The 25,874-nt window shown below is 45.3% G+C and overlaps 1 protein-coding gene across 6 annotated transcripts in view; it reads right to left on the reverse strand.

Moving 5' to 3' along the window:
* Positions 1 to 23,655, reverse strand: part of FNDC1 (fibronectin type III domain containing 1) — a 112,064-nt gene extending 88,409 nt beyond the window's left edge. For 2 of the 6 annotated variants that reach the window (XM_082730021.1, XM_082730019.1), the window contains exon 1: positions 22,715 to 23,007. In XM_082730021.1, the coding sequence (XP_082586147.1) occupies positions 22,715 to 22,820 (106 nt within the window). In that variant the 5' untranslated portion in view covers positions 22,821 to 23,007. Of the gene's footprint in view, positions 1 to 22,714 lie in introns of all 6 variants that reach the window. The other 4 variants (XM_082730017.1, XM_082730018.1, XM_082730016.1 and 1 more) reach the window with 3 other exon arrangements.
* Positions 23,656 to 25,874: the final 2,219 nt, after the last annotated feature.

Consider the following 25,874-nt stretch of genomic DNA (forward strand, 5'->3'; position numbering starts at 1 on the left):
AATTTAGACCGGACCACCCTCTCTGCTAAATAAATGCCACACATAACATTTTGTAGTAGTTTTCTGTATTCTTATCTGATAAAGATGATACCAGGTACATTCTTTAAAACTATAAATCCCATGAACTGCCTCTCTAAAAAGGAAAAAGGACAAACCCAAAGTCAAGACAACAGGAATTCTATGACCCAACAAAGGGAACATGAGGAGATAACCTCACAAAGCCTCCATGACAGGTTAGGGCTATGACAAGTTATTTTTTCCTTCTCCCCAGGATACAAAATGAGGAAATGAGCTTAAGTGGCAACCTAAGGGATGCTAGGTTAAGTCAAAAGAATTTTCTGTCCGTGCCTTTTCCCGTTTCTCCCCATTCAAGGAGTCTTTGAATGGAGCAGGTGGGAAGATGGTCCGGACAGAAGAAAGAAGTGAGTAGAGTCTGCTATGACTCCAGCAATTTCATACCATGAGAAAGTCACTTCCATAGTTCATGCCAGTAAACATTATCCAGATTCAAGGATATTTTGCCAAGTACCAAGTGGCAATGGTACTTTTGGTGATCTTTCAGATGCCCAGCAATTGCCAGGCTGGATGTTTCAGAGCCATGGCTCCAATGAGACCTCTACTGGTTTGTTCAGGAACAAACAATATGGACACAGTCAGCACCTAGAATTGTTATTGTGGTCTAGCTCCTAACTTCCGGTCTTATCCAAGAGTGCTCTAGGAGGCCAGTTTATTTCCAGGGTCAAAGTACAAATCCACTTTTGTTCAAGGATGGAGACCCAAAATTCCAATGACTCTGGAATGTCTGTCCTTATTAGGTCTTCAGCTTTCGCAGAGTGACCTCAAGGGGTTCTCCAGGGCTGGTGAATGCCCTTGGGAAGCCAGAGCTAGATTCCGAGGGCCAGGCTGGCCTGACCAACATCCACAGGGCTCATTTCTCACAGTGGATAGGGCTATAACACCTCACCGGGCCCTTGCTCACCTTCCCACTCTGGCATCTTACTCACTTTAGGTACAGATCTGTTCAAGGACTCATATCTCACTGTCAGACCTCCCTCTGTTCCTTGAGAGGCATAAAGGCTCTGAAAAATAAAAACTAGCCTGGGTTCCAGAGAAGAAAGGAAGGCCCATCCCAGGATGGCTTTGGAGAAGGGAGTATGAAATGCTACACAGGCTTTGGCTACTAGCAAAACCGATGACAGCAACATGCCCAGCACTGGCCTAACCATCCCAGACCAAGAGTCTGTACTGCCAACGTGAGGATCCCATGTGAGTTCCAAATGGAACGTGTTTAAAGTGAAACTCAGTATCTCACTTCTCTTTTCCTTGCTTCAGACACCACCACCCATCCGCAAGTGTACAGGCACAGCCACAACAAACAAAAATACATAATTCCTAGCAAGGGAATTCTGTGAAGGGCTATTCCTCAGAATAAAGGAAGGGAAGTTCAAAATCAGTTGATAAAATGAATCAATGGTAAAAGTAATCCAAAATGCACACAATTCATAGAGAAATCATGCCTTGAGTAAGGACTGTGAATCAAAACAGTAACTGAATATTTCTGGATCCAAAGTGTTGTTTTGCTAGTTTCTTTGTTTCATTTTACTTTGAAAAAATAACATAATGGCTTCATCAAAGTCTCTGAATTGGTGAAAAAAAATCAAACCATCAGGTTTATTGTCAATAAGGTTACATTAGAGAGGGTGGATCTGATATGGGACCATCAATGTGCTTCCTGTCTCCCTCCCTTCAGGACACAGAGGGGAAAGTCAAGCCTACATAGCAGACCCCTCAGGGCCACTGCCTCACAGGTGGGGGGAGAACAACAGGCCTGAGCCACCACCCAGTGTCTTCCCATGCAGAAGTCGGAAAGGAACCAAATGCAGCCTTCCACCAGGAAGGCAGACCTGAAGAGGAGGCTCATATGCCTGTGTCTTCCAATGCATTAACACCATGGAGTAGAGAAAGTAGACCAAGAGAGACTGGACTCTAGTCCCTCAAGCCTCAGATAAAGCAAGTCTCAGGGAGAACAGGAAGCAAAGCATGAGGCCAGAGGCCAGAAGTGAAACACGAGGTGAGGAAAATGGAAGTCCCCTTAAAATATCCAGCAGGCTATTTGCTGGCCCCACTGGGCACGACCATTAACCTGAGGTCAAGTGTGGCTGCTTCCTCAGAGAGAGGATCAAGACCACTTGTCCCACCTTCAGGGGCCTCTGCAGAACTCACTGTCCCATTTTTTTGCTCTTGGGGTGAAATTTGGGGATCCTTCCAGAACCCAAAAAGCTCTGAGATGAGGAAGACTCATTCTTTGGTCAACTCCAAAGCCACACTGACCTCTAGGCTAAAAATTCACTCTTGCCTGTCCTTTCCAATCTCATATTTTGACCAGTCCATGCTGTCCAAAGTAGTCCACCAGAGTTTAAGGAAGGGGATGATCTATCATACACATATTCTGATAATATAATACCAGCAATATAAAAATGTTCCAATTTCAATGTAAGTTCATCCCATTATGAAATTCCTAAGGAAAATTTAGAATCCAAGAGTGAAGCCTTCTGGGTCTTACAGCTTAAAATCTAAAGAAATTGAGGTCTAAGTTTTTTTCCACTCTTACTTCCCGTTCTGTCTAGCCTCGGCCAGAGGAGATTCATCTAGTGCCCAAATGGGGTCAGAGCCCCTGCCATCCTTCTCTGGAACTGGTGTGAATTCTTCAGGATTCCCTGATGTATAAATAATTAAATCCAAAGTCTTCCACCTGCCTAAATTCTTAAAGAGCCCCAAGACCCTCAAATCTCTATAAGCCAGCAAATCCAAAATGTGCAGTGTAAAAAACACATATTAAGTTTGTCTATCCAATGAAGCCTCTCCCAGTTCTGGTAATAGACTTCTGTTCATGTGAGCTCAGATGGCTCAGGAGACTTCATTGGAATCGTTCTAACTGGAACCAGATCCTGGGCACCGCCTCTGCTTTCCAGTCATGAGGCTGTGGCGGCAGCATCTTAGAATTGTTAGTGACAGCTTTCATGCCACATGGAGAAGAAACCAGAAATGGACAGAATGTCCAGGGGCTGTTAGAGTCCTGGTTCCGAGGTTCAATCCTTAAGGCCAGCTGAACCCCCTCACTTTGGAACATACAGCTCCACAAAACAATGAATTTTGGGACTTATATGAGTTCAAGTTGGGGTTCTGGCCACTTGCAGTCAGACCCTGATGGATTAATCAAGATCTTCTATGAAAGTCAAAAATATCTTTCTGAAGCTACCCCAGTAGCCAGTACGTTTAGTCACAAAACGCTGCCAGTGTGCAGACAGACACCCCCCCACCCCAAAATTAAAGCAAATACCAGCCAGGGATGGCAGCCATTCCTAGCTGAGGGCTCTGTGCAGCCTACCCAGTCTGGCAGTTGATGCTGAGGAGAGAGAGACAAACTTGGTTAAGAAGGAAACCCCCAAAGGAATGTTAAGAGCTTTTGAAATAAACTAATACAGTGAATCTTGGAACATTGAGAAAAATAAAATAAAATTAAGATGTTAAAAAAAAGAAAGAAACTAGTCCCTTAAAACCCCAAAATTTTTTAAATTATTTCTTAAGTATACTAAGGATTGCTCTTTAATGCAACAAAACCTTCATGTTTATTTAAGTCTCCCTACTTTGTCTGTATTTGAAATGCAAGTTTTACTTTCCACTGGAAACCGCCAAATACTTCCCAGACTGAAATGAAGAAAACACAGATGCAACCATGAGTGTTTGACCAAAAATTCAATCAATAAGCCAGAAAAGGTTAGGATATAAACCGGGGTGGGGGAGGAGGTTTTGAATCAGTGTGATCTACAACTTTGAGACTATAATTCTAAGGAAAGGTGGAAAAATTCGGCCCTTGTCCATAAGATACCAGACATAAAAGGAATAGTCACAAATGTAGAAACAACCAGATGGTTGGCAACACACGGGCAAAACACTGGAATGCCCGGCCAAGTTTTAATAACTTGTCAAATGGATGGAATTATATTTGCCAAATAATTATGATGCTCCCCTCAAAAACAAACAAGGACAACCAATAAACAAAACAAAACAAAACAACAACAACAACAAAAACAACCAGGGCAAATACAGGTTGTTTTGCAATGGTGTGAAGAAAAACTGATATGAGTATAATCTACATATGGTTGACTGCATTTTCCACCTGGAAGACCAGGTCTGGGTAGACATAGTCTGAGTATTAAAATAATGGCCTGGCTCCTCTTCTGACATTTCACAATATGAATGGGGTTCAATAAAATTGTTTTCCACAGTTGGCATGGTTCTCTATGGATAACTGCTTTAAAAAATAAAACCTAGGTCTGGAAGTCTAGGTCCTTGGAATCTTTAAACTTAAAAAACACTCCACAGACCTGAAAGAACTTTGCAAACACAACCTCTGACCCCACCATGGGGAAGCCACACAGCACTATCCTCGCGTCAGAGAGAAACACCAAGGCAAGCAGATGTCCCAGGTCCTTCGGGAGATCTGAGGGCAGGCAGGGCTCTCCAGACTTTATCCCTGGCCTGCATTCCTCAAAACCCAATCCACCTTCCCTTGTCCCAATGTGCTCCCCTGTTACTGGGTCCCACTCTCATGCCCAACGTGTCCTGTCACGTTCACCTATTGAGGGCATACACAAGTAGAGTGAGAAACCAGCAGACTCAGAATGCCCCAGACAGCTCTGGTGTGTGGCTGGGGCATCCTGACCCTCACTGCCAGCAGACTTTCCTAATGAACAGAGGGATGAGTGAGGCCACTAGGCTCAGTGTGTGCTCTGCTCACCTCTCTCCTCAGCTAAACCTGAGTTCCCTGCCCTCAGGCTATTCCAGTATTTTTGATCACAACAAAGCATCATTTTATTCAGAATAAATGGCCAAATTCACAGGCGTGCATGCCAATGAGCTTATAAGGGCACTAGATGGTCACCGAATACAATTGTGAATCACATTTTTTCTCCATCAGCTCAAAGAAGCCAAATGAAGCCATCCAAATCTCAAAACTCATGCCACTGGCCAAACTTGAATAAAGTTTGTCTGAGTCCACTTCTGTGCTCCCCAGACAGTTAGCTGTCATCACCTTCCTCTGCCTCTGCACAAGCTTTTTCACCTGGGGCAATTCTCAGGTGGCTACATGTCAGAGAAAGAGGCGTCTTCACATGTAGCTTCCGTAACCTGCTTCCCTGGGTCATGGGGTGGGGTGGAGGCGGGGGTGGGGGGCGAGAGGGCGTGGTAGTGTTGCACATAAGCTGGCCATGCCCTAGGCTGCCCAGCACTCCTGCCAGGACACGAAAACTTCCCAAGGAAAGATCCCCAGTGTTGCATGGGCTGTACTCTCTTTCCTATGTCCCTTTCTCCTTATGATGAAGTTCTAGAACCTAGGTGAGGTTCAGTGAGCTGAGGTCCGGAGCCGATGACCAAGAAAGAATTCTTGAGACATCTTTGGTGCAAAATGGTGGTTTATTAAAGCACGGGGACAGGACCCATGGGCAGGAAGCTGCTGCTGCCCTGGGTTGTGAGGGATGGCAGGTTATATACCTTGCAGTTGGGGGAAGGTGAGGGGAAGGGAGGTTTCAACGGAGTTTTCATATGTTAAAGAGGGCCTACAAGGTGCCGCCCTTGTGGCTTGATCAATGTCGTCCTTAGGCCAGCCATTAACATCAAGATAGTTGGGAGATTCTTGGTGGGGTGTTATGATCCTGCTATCATTTACATTCCTTTCTACCTCAGCCTCCTCCAGTTTATGGTGGGGAGGGAGACATTAGGGCTTCGGGAACTGAGAGTTATTTGCCTCTGGAAATTTGTGCTATTGATAAGGTAACCTCCCTGTTTGTAGATCTCTAGGACATCTGTAGAACAAGGGAGATTCCTGTCCTGCAGGATTGTGATCTCTGCAAGTTAACTATTTATCATTTTATGGCAGTCTGGGGTGCCTGAGGAATGCCACACATATTACGGAGGGGAGCAGGTGGAGAGGGGGGTGCGAGGCGCCAGCTTCTGCTCTGTCCTCAGCCAGCCTCCTGCTCCCTCATCACTTAGAAGTTGACCCCCAAGCTCCCACCCAAGGCCACCTCCACCCAAAAAAGGCTGTCATTCAAATGCCATCTCACTACCCTCAAGGGTTTATGGTTTCCTATGGGAAATTTCTGCCTAGAATGTTCTAGATTCTAGGTTGTTTATTTGTATTGGGAGAGAAAGTGGGGTGAAGAGATAAAGGCAGAATATCTGTTAATATAGTTTACCTCACATTAATCCCTTTCATTATCTTCCTTCCTCCCTGTCAGCCACCTTGGGGAAGATCTATAAAGCAGGAAAACACACAAAATAGACAACAAAATGAAGCAGCAAGGAATTGTTTCAAAACAAGCAGCAAGTGGAAAAACTAAAATCAAATGATCAAGCCCAAAGAATACTCTTAAAGTGAATCTTCCTTCTCCCTCAAGATGTCTTCTAAGAGTTTTAAGTTGAATTTTTTATTAGTTTCACTCAAGAATGGCCAGTTTCCCAACTAATTTATGATAGTTTAAAACTTGCACTGAATTCAGAAAGTGTCATGGCAGATCCATTGCTGGCTTCTTCCTCCCTTGACTTCTTCCACAATAGAAACTGGGATGCTAAATATCCATGATCCTTCAGCCTTCCCAGTAGCCATGGATGGTCATGTGATCCATTCTAGCCAATGACACATATGAGGAAGTTACTGCTATCATTTCCAGGAAAGTGTTATAAAGGGGATAGGACCCACTGTCTTGTGCTTTTGACCTTTTGTACCTTCCTTTATTCCGCCGTGGGATGTCAAAATGACACCTAACCAGGCAGCAGCCATTTTGGAACATGAGGTGACAAGCCTGGGTGTAATGACCCAGCCTGGGATGGCAGACCAGAAAAATGGAAAGAACCTGGTTAGCCTCTCTGCTCCTGAGATTATTGATGAGTGAGATAAACAATTTTCTGACCTGTTTAGCAAGTGTTTATCAGATATTGTGCCATTAGTACCCAGTCCATTGCTACCCGCTGTCATCATTTCTGGACCCATAAAATCAAGCCACTTTTTCTCTTGATTTCTAAGTGAGAGCTGCTTTGTTTTAACTTAAATTATTTCTGTTGTTGTTGTTAAGGGACCTGCTCTGGGAATTTGATTTTGACAGTGTCAATACTTTATTTGTCAGTATGCCACAGACTTGAGTCAGTACATCTGTCCAGAAAATGATGCAGCCAAAAGTTAGAGTAAACTCAACCCACAAAGCTGGCAGAATTTGATTGTTAGGATTTAAAATTTTAAAGCTCTTGGCCATTTTGTTCAGGAACTAATATAAGCAAAAGCTACTGTTCCAGAGAAAAGACAAGAATGTTTCCCCATATAAACCACCAGCTTTCCAGAATGATTTAGGAAAATGGAACTGGAGTTATTGGACAGATATATTTATTTTTTTTTTTTTTTAAGTAAGAAAACAAGAGACCGAGAAGCAAAAATACCTATGGATTGAAAAGGAATACAGAGCTCATGCCTGCTGTTGACCGGCATCAGAGATCCCAGTAGACACCAGTACTTTCCAGGTTTTTGTGGGATCTTTTGCACATTCTTCAAATTCAATTCGCAACTGAGGAATAGTTTCTCAAAGAATTACCATTGTTTGCTAGTCCAGCTTAAAGTCAGCCTACTATAAACTGCTTGACATGCCAGCCAAAAAAAACTCCCTGAAAATTCATTCCTTTTCCCAAAATGTGAAAGTCATTGCCTAACTATGTTAAACACTTGGGTATTACTGTCACTGAAATCACCACTCATCTTACTCAGAAAGCTCCCTGAAAAATACCCTTAGAAGATAAGCCAAGCAAATGTTGTGGAGAAACAGGTATGAAACAGAGTAAATGAGACAGACATGACCAGAAGCCAATGACCACATGGGCCCAATGACAACCCAGACTACTACTAATAATCATCTTTTAACATATGCTCTCATATTTTAAAAATTAATATTTTAGATAATCAGTTAATGGTTATGAATAAAGGCATGGGCAAACAATCTCTCAATAAAGAGGAAAGAAATGCTCAACACACTTCATGAACAAGGAGTTTAGGTTTTGTAGTGGGGTCATATGTAATCAAGAAAAAATAGAGAGGGAAGTAAAGAAAAAAAAAAAGGTATGAATATTTGTTATTTACCCATTTAGTAAGAGCCAGACATCTCATTTATTTCTGCAACAGACATACGTTGAATACCTACCATGTGTCAGATTCTGAGTTAGGCACTGGGGACTCAGAGGTGATTAAAAAGAGCTCTAGATTACCATGACTATCAGGTCTTGAATCTCCATAAAAACTATATCAACTGTGCTTTGGTATCCCCATTTTTATAAATGAGGAAACTGAGTCTCACAGAGTTCAGTGACTCCTCAGGGATACACAGCTAGTACATTATGGTGTTAAAACCAAGACAAATCCAAAACCAAAGACAATGCTCTTTATACTACTCTTTATTGCCTCTCAGCTGCAGTTACAACTGAAAGAGATAAATGTAGGCTTGGACAGAAATCAGAACCAAAGTTATAAAATTGTTAGTTATTGGGGCACCTGGGTGACTCCGTTGGTTGAGTGTCCAACTCTGGAACTCAGCTCAGGTCTTGATTTCACAGTTGTGACTTTGAGCCCTGTTTTTTTTTAAAAAAAAACAAAAACAAAAACAAAAAAAAACAACAACAAAAAAAAACTGAAACATATTGGTGACGCCAGAATTCATGGTGATACCTGAGCTCATTGTGCTAAGCGAACTCTTACAAATACTAGGAAGCGTCCATGTTGCCAAACACTCATCTCTTGGTCCTTGACTTACTCTATCTACTTCCAGTGATAGCTGAGGGGTTCTCCTCAAAGTACCTCTTCTTCTGTATTCCCTGACCCCACTGTCACCTGCTTTCCAGGACACCATCCTCCCTGGTTTCTCTTCCACATCATTGGTCTCCTTTGCCAGAACTCAAATGTTAGAGTACTCCAGAGTCCAGCTTCTGGCCCTCTCTCTTCTCTGCATGCACCCCGCTTTGTCTTCTCTCCCTCCTTAGCACATCTAATCCATGATTGCAAATGCCATCCATAAAATCATGGCTCCCAAATTCATAACTCCAGTCCTGGCTTTTCTTATTTTTTTTAAGATTATTTATTTATTTATTTGACAGACGGAGATCACAAGTAGGCAGAGAGAGATCACAAGAGAGGCAGGGAGACAGAGAGAGGTGGAAGCAGGCTCCCGGCTGAGCAGAGAGCCCAATTCAGGGCTTGATCCCAGGACGCCGGGATCATGACCTGAGCTGAAGGCAGAGGCCTTAACCCACTGAGCCGCCCAAGACGTTTCTGTGAGTCTCATCCAGCCTGCCCTTTAACCCTGAGAACGCTCTGAATTGCTTCCTATATATAAAAACTCTTTATAATTTCAGAGCATCAGTGGACCCCACAGAACTCATCCCAGAGACTCTTAGTTCAAAATCCTCATGTTCCTCGAGAGAGAGACGTAAGCTGCTCAGACAATACCCCATGTCTCATCTCCAAGACTTCTTCCTTCCGGGTATTGAGTCAAAATGTGGTGATGACACTACTATAAAATAATATTAGCCTGTGTCTCAGGGCAGTTGAGGAGCATAGTGTCCTCTGCCTCTATTTTCTCCTCCCCTTGGCCCTGGTTTGCTCAGATATCTGCAGGTACATGTGTGGAGAGTTATGAACCACAAAAGGAGGTTTTAATTCTCCCAGTCTATCAGAAAATAATAGAAGGCAAATGTTTGATGGGGTAGGAAATGTGAAAAAACATAGCCGGCCAGGGCACATGTTACAACAGAAAAAGGACATGTCATTTTCCTATGACATAAAGAATGTCCAAAATTAGATAGTCTTTGAGAGAGCAAGGCTGCCTCACCTCATCATCTAGAAGTCTCGACTAGAGACTATAGTCTAGATAAGAGAAAGATAGTGGTGCATCCCAAATTCTATTGAACAGGAAAAAAATAAAGATTGAGTGGATATTCGGGTGAGACCACCAGGAAAAGTCCTCACACAAATTTACTGATTTCTCCTGCTAATCTTATAATTTTATGTATATCAGTGTAAAAACATTCAGAATTTGTTGAACAACAGTGGCAAGAGTGGATATCCTTGTCACATTCCTGATCTCATAGGGAACAGCTTTTCCCCATTGGGAATGATATTCACTGTGGGTTTTTCATAGATAGATTTTATGAAGTTGAGGAATGTTCCCTCTATCCCTAAACTTTAAAGAGTTTTAATCAGGAATGGATGCTGGATTTTGTCAAATGCTTTTTCTGCATCAATTGAGAGGACCATGTGGTTCTTCTCTCTTCTCTCATTGATTTGTTCTATCACATTGATTGATTTGCGAATGTTGAACCACGCTTGCAATCCAGGGATAAATCCCACCTGCTCATGGTAGATAATCTTTTTAATGTACTGTTAGATCCTATTAGCTAGGATCTTGTTGAGAGTCTTGGTATCCATATTTATCAGGGATATTGCTCTGAAATTCTCCTTTTTGATAGGTCTTTGCCTGGTTTGGGGACCAGGATAATGCCAACTTCACAGAAAGAGTGCACTACTGGGTATTTACCCCAAAGATACAGATGCAGTGAAAAGAAGGGCCATGTGTATCCCAATATTCATAGCAGCAATGACCACAATCACCAAACTGTGGAAAGAGTCAAGATGCCCTTCAACAGAAGAATGGATAAAGAAGATATGGTTCATATATACAATGGAGTATTATGTCTCCATCAGAAAGGATGAATACCCAATTTCTGTATCAACATGGACAGGACTGGAGGAGATTGTGCTGAGTGAAGTAAGTCAAGCATGGGGTGCCTGGGTGGCTCAGTGGGTTAAACCTCTGCCTTCAGCTCGGGTCATGATCTCAGGATTCTGGGATCGAGCCCTGCATCGGGCTCTCTGCTCAGCTCAGCAAGGAGACTGCTTCCCTCTCTAGGGCTGCCTCTCTGCCTACTTGGGATCTCTGTCAAATAAATAAATAAAATCTTAAAAAAAAAAAAAAAGAAAAAGAAAAAGAAAGAAGTTAAGCAGAGAGAGTCAATTATCTTACGGTTTCACTTACTTGTGGAACATAAGGAATAACATGGAGGACGTTAGGAGAAGGAAAAGAAAAGTGAATTGGGAGAAATCAGAGGGGGAAATGAACCATGCGTGACTGTGAACTCTGAGAAACAAACTGAGGGTTTTGGAAGGGAGGGGATGATGGGATGGATGAGCCTGGTTGTGGGTATTATGGAGGGCACATACTGCATTGAGCACTGGGTGTGGTGCATAAACAAGGAATCTTGGAACACTGAAAAAAAAATAAAATAAAAACATTTGGAATTTAACTCCATATGTGATGAGTAGAAGTTAATTAGAAAGTACTAGATGATCCTATATTGCTACACATCACATTCAATGCGATTATTTATTGCTACATCAATCCTGATTTCATTATTAAGTCTTTGTATCCCTGTGCCTCAGAGCCTAGCATAGTCACTGGTCACAGAAGATATGAGTTAATTACTTAAAGACTTACTTTATGAATGAAGGATTCAGCCAGGTTTGATCTATGAATTAGGCGAATTGAATGTGCGTAGGTCTTTGGAACTCTGGGTTGACAGTTCAGCACAGAGTACAACACAGTGACTCATGTCTTCCTACGGCTCAACTATGGCCCACTGTTGGAAGCTGCAAGAATTCTTTCACCTACTGAAAAAGAATTGTGTTGGTAGGCATACCATATGTTGTGGGTTGAACTGTGTCTCCCCAAAAGCTATGCTGAGGCTAATGCCCAATATCTGTGAATGTGATTTGGAAATAGGGTTTTTGCAGATATAATCTAGTTTAGATGATATTATGCTTGATTAAGTTTAGCCATGATCCAATGTGACCACTACCCTTATAAGAAGACTCAGAGAGAAGACCATATAACAAAGGAGACAAGAGAATGGGCTGACACATCTATTAGCCAAGGAACATCAAAAATTGCTGGAAACCACCAGTCACTAAGAAGAGACAAGGATGGAGTCTTTTCTAGAGCCTTCGGACAGAATATGACCCTGCCCTACAGATTTCAGACTTCCAGCCTCCAAAACTATGAGAGAATAAATTACTGTTGTTTAAAGTCACCCAGTTTGCAATCGTTTGTTATGGCAGCACTTGGAAACTGGTATACCATGAAACATAATTCTCCAGCTGCTTATGGACTTCCAACACAAGCCAAGACTCTTCAAAAATCAGGGGCTGACCTCACAATGTCACAGTAAGATGGAGGCAGGACACTGCCCCACACTTGCCACCCCACGTATCCTGTTCTTGTCGGGTCATGTACATAAATATATTTGCTGTATACCACATGTAATCAATACCAAAGAAAGCACACATCAATACCAACCATTCAGCAAATATTTATTAAGCATCTTCTCTCTGCAGACAGCATATCATTCTAGGCAATGAGGAGACTTCAGTGAATAAAACTAACAAAATGTCCTGCTGTCATGGAGCTTATAGTGCAATGGAGGACAACAGCCAATTATCAACTACAAAAGCCAAGTACATGAACTATCAGGTGGGGCTAAAGGTTGTGGAGAAAACTAAGCCAGGATAAGAAGTGGTGGGGGGTAGGGATAGGATTACACTGTTAAACTGGGAAAAAGTAGTCACATAATGCCTCATGAGATGTTGCATAAAGGATCTGGAGACAGTGAGAAATGTACCCATAGATGTTTATGTTTAGGCAGAGGGAACAGTAAATACAAAGGCACTGGGGCTGGAAGGTCCCCAGCACATTCCAGAACCAGCAAGGAAGCCAAGGAGCTGGAGCTGACCGTGAGGGAGGGTGTGGTATAGAAGATGATTATGTGTAGCCCTGAAAACTTGTTGGGATTTGGGTTTTTATCTAAGAGAGATGGGGAGCTACTGTGATTTCTGTGACTTCATGCAACACATGAAGTAAGAACCACTGTGACTCCTGTTTTGAGAATAGGGTCTAGGGAGAGAGGGCCAAAGCAGGGAAACCAATGAGGAGGTTTGTGCAGTAATCCCGATACGGTGGCCTGGACCAGGGTGGCAAGCTGCGGAAAGGATACAAGAGATCTCTGCATTTTTTCTTACAATTGCATGTAGTGACTACAACTACCTCAAAGATGACACTTTAAAAAGCTATTCTTGGGAAATAGTCCTTTGTGCCTACAGTGGAGTCCGAAATCCTAATCCGGATGCTTGAGGAATAGAGCACCCCAGGCTAGACTCCTAATAAAGGATCGCCAAATGCACCCTCGGAAACCAAGCCACTGCCCTGCATATCACACCAGTCTCACTGTGGAACAGGCTTCCCAAAGCTTTCTGTTTTCTAGGTGGAAGCAGCTGTGTGGCACCATTACCTCTCTCTAGAGGGACTTTATTTTATAAAACTCTGCTGTCATAAGATGCACCATCTTATGCCACTAAGAAGGCAGTCTGCCCAGCCATCACCTGGCCAACAGCAGCCCCTGGCCGGGGTCTTCAGAAGGCTGCCATTGCCTGGCCTGGCTGAGGTTGCTGCTCCCAAGCTCCCAGGAAACCACACCTGATAGTCGGGGTCCCTGGCCTCTTCCCCTGCCCAGCGCTGTGAGTTCTGGCTGCAGTGACTGCCAGTGGGATTTCACCCCAGACAAACATGGCGTCCTCCCAAGCTAGCCATCGTGGTGCACCCAACCGCTCACTGCAATGCCACCTAGTGTAGCCATAGAGCTGGTGCTATGGAACCCGCCATCCACCCTGTGCCAAGGACAGCACAGTTGCCTTCTCAATCTGTGTCTGTTGGCTCTAACCAACCACCTGTCCACCACATAACAGCCTTCAGACCCCTAGAACGAGTAGATGCTTAGGTGGCCTTTGAATAGAGTGTCACTATTTAGACTCTAAGAGCCTGCATAAATAATATCCATTGATTTTCTCCTTCCCAAGTTACCCACCGCTGCTGCCCCCATGAACTAAAATTACTGACACCGTTTTCTCCCTTGGAAACTAAATTCCATCCCCAGAACCACCTTTGACCCCAAAGCCATTGTATTCAACTGTTTAGCTCCCCCATCTTAACTATAATCTACCCACAGGTGGAGGCATGAGACTCATGGTAACTTGGAACCCATTCCAAGATGGGGTTGTGGTATGCTAGAAGATTGCAGATAGAACTGAAGGCAAAGATAGTAGTTGGGAGCTATCAGCTTGGTCTATAAAGTAAGGAGAAACCTCCCAAATCTCAAATAAATCAGAACGTAGAAAAGAACCCCCTCCCCTCTGGCCTGACTCCTGCACTGTCCGCCACTCAGCATCCGTGCGACCTCCCACTGTGCGCACTCCTTCAACGGTCATTGGACCATCTAGCAGGGCTGTCCTTCTAGCCCCGAATGTAACTATTCCCACAGGGGCCACTTTGCAGGATCCACCAGAAATGCCTATTTCTTCAAAACTGTCACGCTGCTCTTTGCCCCTCTGTGCCCTCACACACATGGCATGGTTCTTCACCTGAAATGTCCTTCCTGGCCCTCCTTCCCTAAGTAATGGCCACTCCTCTCCTCAAAACCCAGCTCAAATATGGCTGTCCTGTTTGTCCCATCCAATTCCCCCCACCATGGACTGTCCTAATATGCACCACACTGTGTGCATTCCCTCCCCTACTCCCCTCTGCCTATGCCTTCTGGACAGAGGGACTGTGTTTATTAGACTTGGTATCTCTGCATCTGACATGTATTAATGCTGACTGGCTGAATGAATGGATGCCCTTTAAATGGAGACTCACGCAAAGTTATCATCAGAAGGGACCCTTAGCCATGTCCACAGTCCGATGCCCTCATTTTGTAGATGAGAAACAAGTCTGCAGAATTATGAGCTTCCCAAACTCACACAGTGCAAATTAACAGCCAGGTCAGGTGAAGCGAATGTGGGTGAGATGGGACCCAATCAAATAATCCCTAAAAGACAAATCCCAGTGTTTAAAGAATACTGTTTTCTGAGAAGTTCCAAACACCTTAATAATGCTCTTACAGTCTTCTCACCTCTATGAGGTGACATAGGTTAACAACTAATGTCTGTCAAACCCATAGATTAACAACGAATGTCTGTCAGCAGTGTTCCTTGATTTAAATGGTCTGCTGTAAACAAACTTGAATTCTGGGAACCTTGTGGTTACAACACAAGGCTGACAGGCTCCATCATAAGGATCAGGCATCTGCAGACAACCACTCTATTAAACTCTGAGGGTTTCTGTAACTAACTAGACACAGAGCATGGATCTCAAGGGCAAGTTTTTTTTTTTTTAAGCCTTTAAAAAGATTATTTTTAAAATTGTTTTAAAAAATTATTTTAAAAAAATCTTAAAAATTTTTTTAATCTTTATTTTTTTATTAACATATAATGTATTACTTGCTTTGGGTTACAGGTCTGTGAATCAGTCCTACACAATTCACAGTACTCATCATAGTACATACCCCCCCCCCAATGTCCATAACCCAGCCACACCATCCCTCTCTCCTATCCCCCTCCCCACCTCAGCAGCCCTCAGTCTTTTTCATGAGATTAAAAGTCTCTTGTGGTTTGTCTCCTCTCAATCCCATCTTGTTTCATTTTTTCCCTCCGTACCCCCACAAACCCGTCGTGCCTCTCAAATTCATCATATCAGAGAGATCATATGACAGTTGTCTTTCTCTGATTGACTTATTTCATTTAGCGTAATACCCTCTAGTTCCATGCATGTCATCGCAAATGACAATATTTCATTTTTGATGGCTGCATAGTATTCCTATATACATGTGTGTATATATATGTATACATATACATATATATCACATCTTCTTTATCTATTCATCTACTGATAGACATCTAGACATCTAGGTTCTTTCCATAGTTTGGCTATTATGGACATTGCTGCTACAAGCATTTGGGTGCATGTGATCCTGATCACTACATTTGTATCTTTAGGGTAAATACCCACTAGTGAGATTGCTGGTCATAAGGCAGCTCTATTTTCAACTTTTTGAGAAACCTCCATACTGTTTTCCAGAGCAGCTGCACCAGCTTGCATTCCCACCAACAGTGTAGGAGGGTTCCCTCAAGGGCAAGTTTTAACAGGAGTCACTAAGGAAGGGACACTGCCTGCCATGAAGATTGAGCTTGTACCCAATGCCAAATAGATTTTGTAACTGGCAACAGGCTCACTACAACCTCATCTGAACTTAACCCCTACTAGAGTTCAACATGCTTCCGTGTGTGACAGAATCATTTCTCAACAGCCAATGGCAGTGTGACTGCAGTGTAGACTTAGAAGGACATTCCGAGCCAATCAAAAGTGGTGGTACCCGCTCCCACTGCCAGTCCAAAGGAGAAAATACGGGGAATTCAGCAAACACCCAAACAGGAGCTGGGTTAGCCTTGAGGAAGCACAGAGGATGTGGATCTAAAAGACTGGGGTCCAAATACCGGGATCCCGCAAACCACATGGTTTTGGGAAAGCCAGCGATCTCCTGGGAACCCAGTTCCTGTGTGATGAGGGGAGGATGTTACCAACTTCACGAGGTTGTCACGAAAATCAGATGGCGTGACATAGAAATGAATGCTAAACTTTGTGGCACTTGTAACTGCCAGTTAGTATTAAAAAAAAAAAAATTTAAATGCACACTGAAGAACTCTACGTAAAAATGAAAGTAGAATTGTGTAGGGTGTACCATACAGATTATGATGCTATTATAATTTAATCATTTCCTCCACATACAAGGGGCCACGGCCGAAAAATGTGATTAATAACACAAGCAGCTCTCCAGCTATTCTGCTAGACTTAGAAATCAGCCTTAGATGGCACATCGAGGGAGGTCAACGGGGAGAAACTTGAGACTGATTAACCAGCTCACTCAAAACTGACTCGCGGTGCTCAAGAGGACCGTGTCCTCCTCCAACGTCCCTTGTCCCTCCCCGTCTTCCAGCTGCTGCAGCTCTGGGGGGCCAGCAGAGACGCCAGGGGTCTCCCAGGGCTCAAGGGCTGCCAACCTGTGCTTTGGCTTTAGGCTTTCATGCTCCCTCTCGCCAGGGATCATTACTAACAAGCACTCAATTCCAATCTTAACGCAAGATTTGTCCTTCCTGACTTACTGTCTGAAGGAAGCTTCAATGAGGAGCAAAGCTGACAAAAGGCAAACATTAAGGGAAACCCAAAGCAGATAACTGCACGTTTATCCTAATTTTCTTATCTCTGTAAAGCCACCGCAGCCCGGGCACCAGTGCAAGGGGCCAGCGGGCTGTGGAAACGCCGCCACAAGGCCAGCAGCGCCCTCTAAGGGCCTCTGGGCGCAAGCGCGGCCGCCCTCGGGGCCGAGAGGAAAAGGTGGGGGGAGGGGGGAGGAATCTGTCTTCCTCATGACGTCACCTAACTCTCAGTGGCAGATTCCTTATTCAAAATTTCTAAATTTTTACCATTTGGCCCATACTGGAGAAATTTCCTTAATGAAAAAATCAATAATAACACAATTCCCAAAAACAGAATTAAATTCATACTCTTTGCAACAAGACAAGGATAAATTCTAGAAGGAAAAGATGTTAGTTTATATGTATAACCAATACCCCTATCCATATGCCCTAATATCTGCTTACTAAAACTGATAAAAGAAATAAGCAATATCTGTCCCTGCCCCCAGCTACCCAGCTCTTGTCAAAGGCACCTAAAGTTTCAGGTTTGGATATATTCCAACGTAAATATTCTATGGATTAACAAGTAAATATATGTATGTTTTCTCTTCTTCATTTTTATATCTTTAAATACTCGCCTCTATATTTTCAGACTGAAATAAAATGTCCTGGTAAGAGACTTAATGATAACTTAAAAAATCCCCAGTTCATAGGAACAATGAAGAAATGTTTGCTCCTCATTCAGTGACAGGTGATGGGGTCCTTCCCGAAATGGTTGCTTTTAGCCTCCCCCCCAACCCTCAACTGAAGTAGCAGAATAGCAGCCTCCAATGATGGGCATCTCCCAGTCCCCAGAACCTGTGAGTACGTGACCTCATTGGCAAAATGGACTTTGCAGATGTGATTGAGTAAAGGACCTGGAGATGAAGAGCTTATCCTGCATTATTCCAGTGAGTCCAATAGAATCACAAGGATTCTCATAGGTGAAAGAGGGAAACACGAAGGTCAGAGTCACAGAAGGTAAAGTGTGGGAAGGAGCAGAGTGACAGGACCGCTGGAAGAAGCCGCTAGAAGAATGTGGGCACCTCTAGAAGCCTGAAAAGGTAAGGACCAGATTCTCCCCAAGACCCTGAAGAAAGAACACGACCCTTCATTTTAGCCCAGTGAGACCTATTTGAGAGTTCAGAATTCCAGACTTACAAGATAATAAATTTGTGTTGTTTTAAGCCACTAAATTTGTGATGAACTGTTACAACAATAAATAAGAAACTAATACAACCCCCCCCCACACACACACACTCCTCACCTCCTCCCCTGCCTGTTTTCAGGAAATGGGGCTTTATAACTCAACTAGAGATACAAATGGCCAGATGTCACCTCTGGAACCATCCGGTGACAACTCCTCAAGGACATGAATCATCATTCTGAAATTCTGTTATAACCTCTGATTCCACAGCAACAAATTGCATGCTCAGTAGATGAATTAAACATTTCTTTCATCTGGATGGGCTCCAATGCACAAGACAAAAGGAAAGGGTATATCCATCCTTTCTTCTCAAAGAGGACAAAAGTAGGTGGGAAACCCTGCAGAGCTGGGCATAGATTGGGCCATAGGAAGACCCCAAAAGACTTTGGAGTTGGAAGGAATCTTTCCATTCACTTGGACTAGTGGAGACTGACTAGCTGGCCCAAGGCTGGCCACACTGCATGTGAAGGACACCACTCTGAGTCTCAGAGTCAGGCATCTTGATGGAGGACATACTTCCCCTTTCTATGCAAGTGGCTATCAAACTTCCTCTTCTCTGGATTCCTGTCTACTCTTAAATTAATGACCATCTCCCAGAGGTTATATTTATGTTGGTTTTATCTGTTGTGATCTACTAACCAGAAATATAAACTAAGCATGCATTCCTCTGCATGAATTAAATCATTTTAAAATAGCAGCAGTAAGCCATTTCATATTGGCATTAAAAAAACTTATGTTTTATGAAGAATAACTGTTTCCCAAAACAAAAAGAAATGGAAGAGTGGCATTGTTTTACACTTTGGCACATCCCTTCAATAGGAGACAGCAGGATCTCTTCTTTGCTTACGTCTTCAGTCCATTCTAATATGTTGTAGTTGAAGTGCCTGAAGAAAATCCAACTTCACACAGCTCTGTAGTTGGAAAAGTATCTTAACAGCCTCATGAATCTTTTTGGAAAATCTTTGATACTACACCAAAACTCATCAAGTAGCAGTTTCTTCAAGGTTGGTTGTGATGTAGAATCCGAAACTGTATAAAGAATTTTTCACACTTTGTTACATGAAAGATCCACTGGGCTCTCTTGCACTTTGGCTGGATCTTTTAGCTAGGCAAGATTTGGTAACTTTATGCATTGGTCACTTGGAATTTACTGGTTCACTTGGTTATGCAAGTTATTTAAATGCTGACACATTTTTATAAGACAATATTTAGACAATCACATTCATTTATCTCACCACCGATATTGTTAGAGAAGTTTTTAAGCATTGGGAAGCTTTCAAATGATATTGGAGATGACTTGGCAAAATTCCAATTTTCATCTGAAAGCTCAAATTTTATCACTGGCAAGACATACTATCAGTTATTTTACTAGAAGTGACAGGTCCCCTTGTTCATCTTTGAGAAGATGTCTGCCAAATACCCAAATTTGTCTGTGGTCATTCTTTCTGGTAAATATGGTGTGCCATGAAAAAAGAAGCTAGTTCAGTTCACAACTCAGACTATCACACAAGAGCTTTTCCTTAGGATTACTTGAGGATTACCAGGATTTTATTCATGATTTTTCTTCAGGATTATCACTGAACTTGGGCAGTCCACAGAAGTAATTTATGTCCCTTTCCTGTTCCTTCCCACAAAATATTAAAAAGACATGCATTCAAGGGTAGAGATTTGTAAAATTAATAATTTTTACTGTTGCACCAGGACATTCTTAACTGAAACTGGCATATCTCTTCTTCACTTCAATGACTATGAGTTCATTATGGTGCCAAAACCTCAATTCACCCTAAAATACCAGCGGTTTCACCCACCAAGATTTCTACCTTTGCAGCAAACATCAATACGGTTAAAAAAACAAAAACAAAAACAAAACAAAACAAAAAACAGTATCTTGCCATTTCTTTGAAGATAGTTTTGACCTTGCAAATTCCCTGAAAGGATATTTAGGTTTTAAAGAAAAAAATTAAAGTCACCCATAACCACCCTAAGAGAACTGCTAGAAATATATGTGAGTGTGTGTCCTCACATTTTTAGAGATATGTGTCTATCAGACTGGCAAGTGCCACTGTAATCTCAGTGGTTGCTTAGCAGTTTATTGTAGGGATGGATGGTGGAGGGATCACTTGCTTATTTTGGTTTATGTTTTAATGGACCACCAAAGGGTTTCTTTTGATCTTTCGTGTGCCCTGCAAATCTCCTCTGTTTTAAGAAAAGTTCCTCTGAGCTGTGGTGGCCTGCCATTTAGAGTGGCCCTGGGTGCTTTCATTACAAGGATTCTGGCCCCCAAGGTCTGGGGAGCAGGGGAAGGCTTGACTCAGGCAGCTCGTGGGGCCCATGTGTTGATTCAGCCAGAGAAGAAGCGGTGTGCCCATGGCCTTGCTATCAGACCCAGAATCCAAGTCTGGAAGAGCGACTGCAACTATGTATGGCAGGACAGACAGGAAGCCTTCCAGAGGAGCAGATGAAATAAATTATGTGCCCCATGATTTCTTTCACAGCGGTGGGGAGCTATCTGCAGATTATATCTCTTCCTTCCCTTCTATTATTTCATTTAAAGGCAGTAGATATTCATTTCAAAATGTGCTGGTCCATTTCTAGTCTGATCATCATTTTCCTGCAAGTCCCACGTCAACACAGTCGAGCAAAGTGCCAGCAAGCATTCCAGCTCCCACATTCCATGGCTCAGTGAATTTACAGAGCAGAAGGCAAGCGAGGGCATAGCATTTTGGGAGCTGCCACACAGAACCCTGACTCCAGGCACACGCAAATGGAACCCACTGGGCAGGTGGCAGAGGAATCCAGCAGGAGTGAAGCTGGAATCATCATGAAGCCAGGTTAGCATTATTTCCAGCTCCGGCCCATTTTCTGAAACAAAACTCTTTCAACATTCAGAAAACTTAATTTAGTGGGGGGAAAAAGCCATGGGTTGTAGGTGGGAGAGAAAGGCTTTAAAATAGCTTTATTCTTGTTAACTCCTGCACCAAATATTCAGTGAAAGCTTTCCTAGAGATTGTTAAGAGAGGAAAACAAAATCTACTACTGGTCCTGCCTTTTAGGAAGAAATGACTTCGGGCATCCCACCATGCAGATGAACCTGCTGCAGAGGTACCCACCATAAAGAACTGCAAGATGTGACCCCCCCCCCCCGACTGTCCCTCATTTCCCCTTTTTAAAAGGGCAATAAGGACACTAAATAGCATCATCAAGCAAGTAGCCTTCCTTGGAATCACATCTGAATTTTTATAACCCAGCTGGGAGTGAATAGTATCAACAGAAATGTGGACTTCTTGGATTCCTACAAACTGATGGCATCAATACAAGCCTCGCCGTTTCAAGTGTGAAAATGCCTGCACAGGAGGTGGGAACAAGGGCCACCGAAGGCTTAGGGATGAAAAACCCACCACAAACTTGAACTCTCTGCAGGAAACCTTCAGAACTACTGAGACCAGCACGCTGGTATTTTCTGAAGAGCGCGGCTCACGTTTCATCCCCGAAAGAAAGCATCCTTCCCAACTCCAGCCCTGGGTCTTCGGGGAAGGGCAAGCTTCTCCCAGATCGGCTCTCCCACTTTCTCTCTCCCTCCTCTCAAGACCAAAGTCTTCCCCCAGCTCCACAGTTCCCACTGGCTTCCGTCCGAGTGCCGCGGACGCTTGGGCGCCGGGGTACCTGACCCCCCACCCACCCCACCCCGGGGCGGCTCGCAGCTTTCCCCCCGTGCGCTTCTAGAAGAGTCCTGCCTCCCTGCCTCCCTTCTGGTCTCCCGAGTGCCACCCTCCAACAGGCATCCCTACCTCCGGGCAGGTGAACTGAAGGAAAGGATGCCCACAGGGAAATTCTGGGCAAAGAAAAATAAGACCCCCACCTCCACCGCAATGCCAAAGCGTCGCTTTTCTCTTTTCTTTTTTGTTTTTCCTTTGCCTGAATCTCTCCAGGAAGTTAGCCTGACTGCTCGAGTCTCCCGACTCTGGAGCGTTCGACGGCAAAGTTGAAACCAAGGGCACTGAGGTCCCCGGCACCCATGGTGTCCCCGCGCCCGACTCCCATGCGCCAGGTGCCAAGTGCCCAGACCCCGCGTCCCCAGCCGCCCCTCCGCGCCGCGACCCGCGAGCGATGAGGATGCACAGGTTAGTGACACGACACGCACAGCACAGAGCGGGACAGCGGTCCCCGGAGCGACAGGCAGGGTGGGTGATGCGCGGAGGGTGGACAGAGAAGCGGCGAGGAGGCGCGGGGAATCGGGCAGCCGAGCCCGGGACTGCGCGTACCTGGAGCCCCCGCCGGGGACACGACCGGCAGCAGCGCGGCCAAGAGCAGCAGCACCCAGGGCAGCGGGCACCGCGCGCGCGGGGCCGCCCCCGCCTCGGGCGCCATCGGGAGCCCCGGGTGCGCGGCGGGCTGGGCGGGCTGGGCTGGCCGGCTGCCGGGTGGGCGCTGGGAGAGAGTCAGGGAGCGCCGAGGCGCTGCCGTCGCGGCCGAGTGGGTGCGCGCGCTCTGCGCGGTGGCCAAGGCGCGCTGGCCCAGCGCTGATCGCTCCGCCCGCGCACCGGCCGCCGCGCCGCGTACTGAGGCCTCGGGCCGCCCGCCGAGCTTTTTAGCCGCCAGCGGGCGCCCCCTGCCGGCGGCGGGGCGGCGGACTCCGGCAGGAGCGGCACCGTGTGCCGCGTCGGGGCTGTGCCCAAGCGCCCCGGAACCCCGCTTGGTGGTTCTGAAAGTTCGGGGATTCTCAGGGCAGTGAGAATTTCCTCCCTTTGTCCAACGTCTCGTTTTCTGGCTCGGGAAATGGCTCCAATCGCCGCCAAGCCCAAGAGTGATCTACGATCCCGTCGATAGCGCTGGTTTCAACGCTGGGGACGGAAGCCACGTCCCTTCACCTCTTTCTGCACATCGTGGCCTTTCCTGCGGCTCAGCCCGGCCTTCCCACACCCCGCGCGCCCAGGAGAGGGCTTTGATGTCCTCGGACCCTGCGGCTCAGGCTGTCCTTTCTGTGGAGCTCATCACCTGCTCTCAGAATCCGTCCTGAAGTCCGGGGAGTCTCCAGCCCGAGGCCTTGACGGACCCGGCCTCCTCTCGGATCGGTGGTGTTAACACTGCTTCGGAGCTCCCTGTCCTGGACTCCCACCTGTGGTGGCCCGCTCCCGCCCTCGGAAGCCTCGCGCCCCTCCGAGCGGCTGGGAGCGCCCCTGCAGGCGACAGGGACACCTGCGCCAGAGCGGCCGGCTGCCCCGCGGTTTCCGCGCCAAGCTGCTCCAGCTCGAGCTCACAGCCTAACCCTGAGCCGGCCCTCCATCCGGACACCCCAAAACTTGACCAGCTTTGTGTCGTTCCACAGAGAGGAAGCGATTGTTGTATGAACTGTGGACCGATGAAAAAGAGAAATGCAGTATCTCTTCTCTGAAACAAAGCAGCAACAGCACATTCTTGACCTTAAACCCTGGCTGGTGCTTGCCTCGGGATCAGCTACGAACCTGTATTTCCTTCAGCCTTCCTTTTGGGAACGTTTCTGTCGCTTCTCAGTGAGGTTTGTTCTTCATTCATCCTGAGGGTCTCATCTCAAAATGCTTAATCATATATTCTTGAGTGCTATCTGTTTTGTTCTGATTTGCACAACAATCTTAGAGACACTGCTCTGCCTCTACAGAGAGAAAACCAAGGCTCCACGAGTTTATGCGGCTTGTCCACCTAATGTAGGTGACGCCCCTCCCCCCTCCATCTGACCCCAGGTGCCAGTCTTTTCCACCACACCATGCACCTCCAGATGTCTCCTATTCGAGTTTCAGCAAAAGCATCAGGATCCAAGCAGAGTACAAATAAAAGTGTGCTTTACTCACCCTGTGTCCAGTACAGATGGATCAGAGACACTTCTTTATCATCCAAATGGTGATCAGTCTTTGTTAGCAGACAATTACACAACACTTCAATGTTACATTGTTACATTACATTGTAGAATGTTACATTCACCTTCTCGAGGTTTGGAAGACATAGGAGAGAAGTGCTGGTTACATTTCCATAAATACATCATTGCCTGAAACGTGCTTCCTCTGGGCAGAAGTTCTGACTAGTTTCCGCTGCAAAGCGCTACCAAGGCAAGTCCTCTTCTGTGCAAATATACTGCGAATCAGTGGAACATAAAGGATTAAGATGTCAGATACCTGACCTAGCCTAAGAATCGTGGAAGATTCTAATTGTGAATGTTTTGATTGCCATGATAGGAAAACCCACAGACCTTACTCTAAGTTTCTGTCTGGTGGCCCCAGGCCATTAGGCAAACGTGCTGCAAATGGAAGCAGCTAGATATCCCAGTTTATCACCCGCCGCTTGTCAGTGGGCACAGAACTTGGCTGGATGGAGAGAAAACATTCATTAATTTATTCCTTTATATGGCCTTGGTGGAATAGCTGTTTTTGCATCAAGTAATGTCTTAGAATCTAGGGATACATTGTGACTGAGGCTCGGGCAGCTCCTTCCCTGAAAGAGCTTACACACAAAAATTTAAAATCCCAAGCACCGGGCTATTTCAGTTGTGAAACTTACCGACCTCATTCTAAATGCTGCCTATTCCTTCTCTTACATTATTCTCTTTTTTCCCCTAAGGAGGGCTTTAACCCTGCATGTAATTTCCGTAGGCAGACCTCACTCAGGGTGCTCACTCTAATCCTGCAGAATTAAGAAGTCTAGTTTGGGGAGAAGGCATTAGTAAGCCAGGGTGGAACAAAAGCTCAAAATGCCCCATCTCTGAGTTGCGGTTGGCAGTTGGAGAAGTTGGCTGAGGCATTATGCTAGCAAAACACACGTCTGGCTGCCTTCCAGCCTACGCTGCCCCGGCCCCGCCTCCCGTCCAGAGCAGAACAGGGCTGCAGTTCGGTGGTGCAGCAGAGGCACAGAGCTGCCAAGCACAGAGCATGTCACACCAGCCACAAGCGCCTCGGACCCCATGCAGATAGGCAGGTATCGGTGCTCGAAATGGGGAAACTAATTATTACTTCCGCAAAACTTTAATGAGCTCCTACTGCATACCTGGCCTATATTCAGCGGCACAGACTGGTGGTCACCTCTGAAATGGCATGGGCCAGCTGACAGGTGACAGGGGCTTTGCTATCAGCAGCTCAGTGGGCTACCTCCAGGGCAAACCACAGAAAGGCCCAGCATAATCTTGATGCCCAGCAAGACCCTCGTCCCCCCAGGAACACATAACTGGTAGTATCATGCTACCCAGAGTAACCAGCCCTGGAGAAGGTGATGAGGAAGGGAGATTGTTAGCAGTGAACCCCACCCCCTTTCCTCCTGGGTGGCACCCCCTCTCATTCCGCTTGCCCCAGTGCACAACACCCATGGAGCCTCTACCAACCCCTCCCACTACCGAACCTGCCTTCGAGGACATTCTTATACCTCCTTCTAACTGAAATGTGAGTGACTGCTATGGGCTTC

This window comes from Mustela nivalis (assembly GCF_964662115.1).
Source record: "Mustela nivalis genome assembly, chromosome: 5".
In the NCBI taxonomy this organism is placed as follows: Eukaryota; Metazoa; Chordata; class Mammalia; order Carnivora; family Mustelidae; genus Mustela; species Mustela nivalis.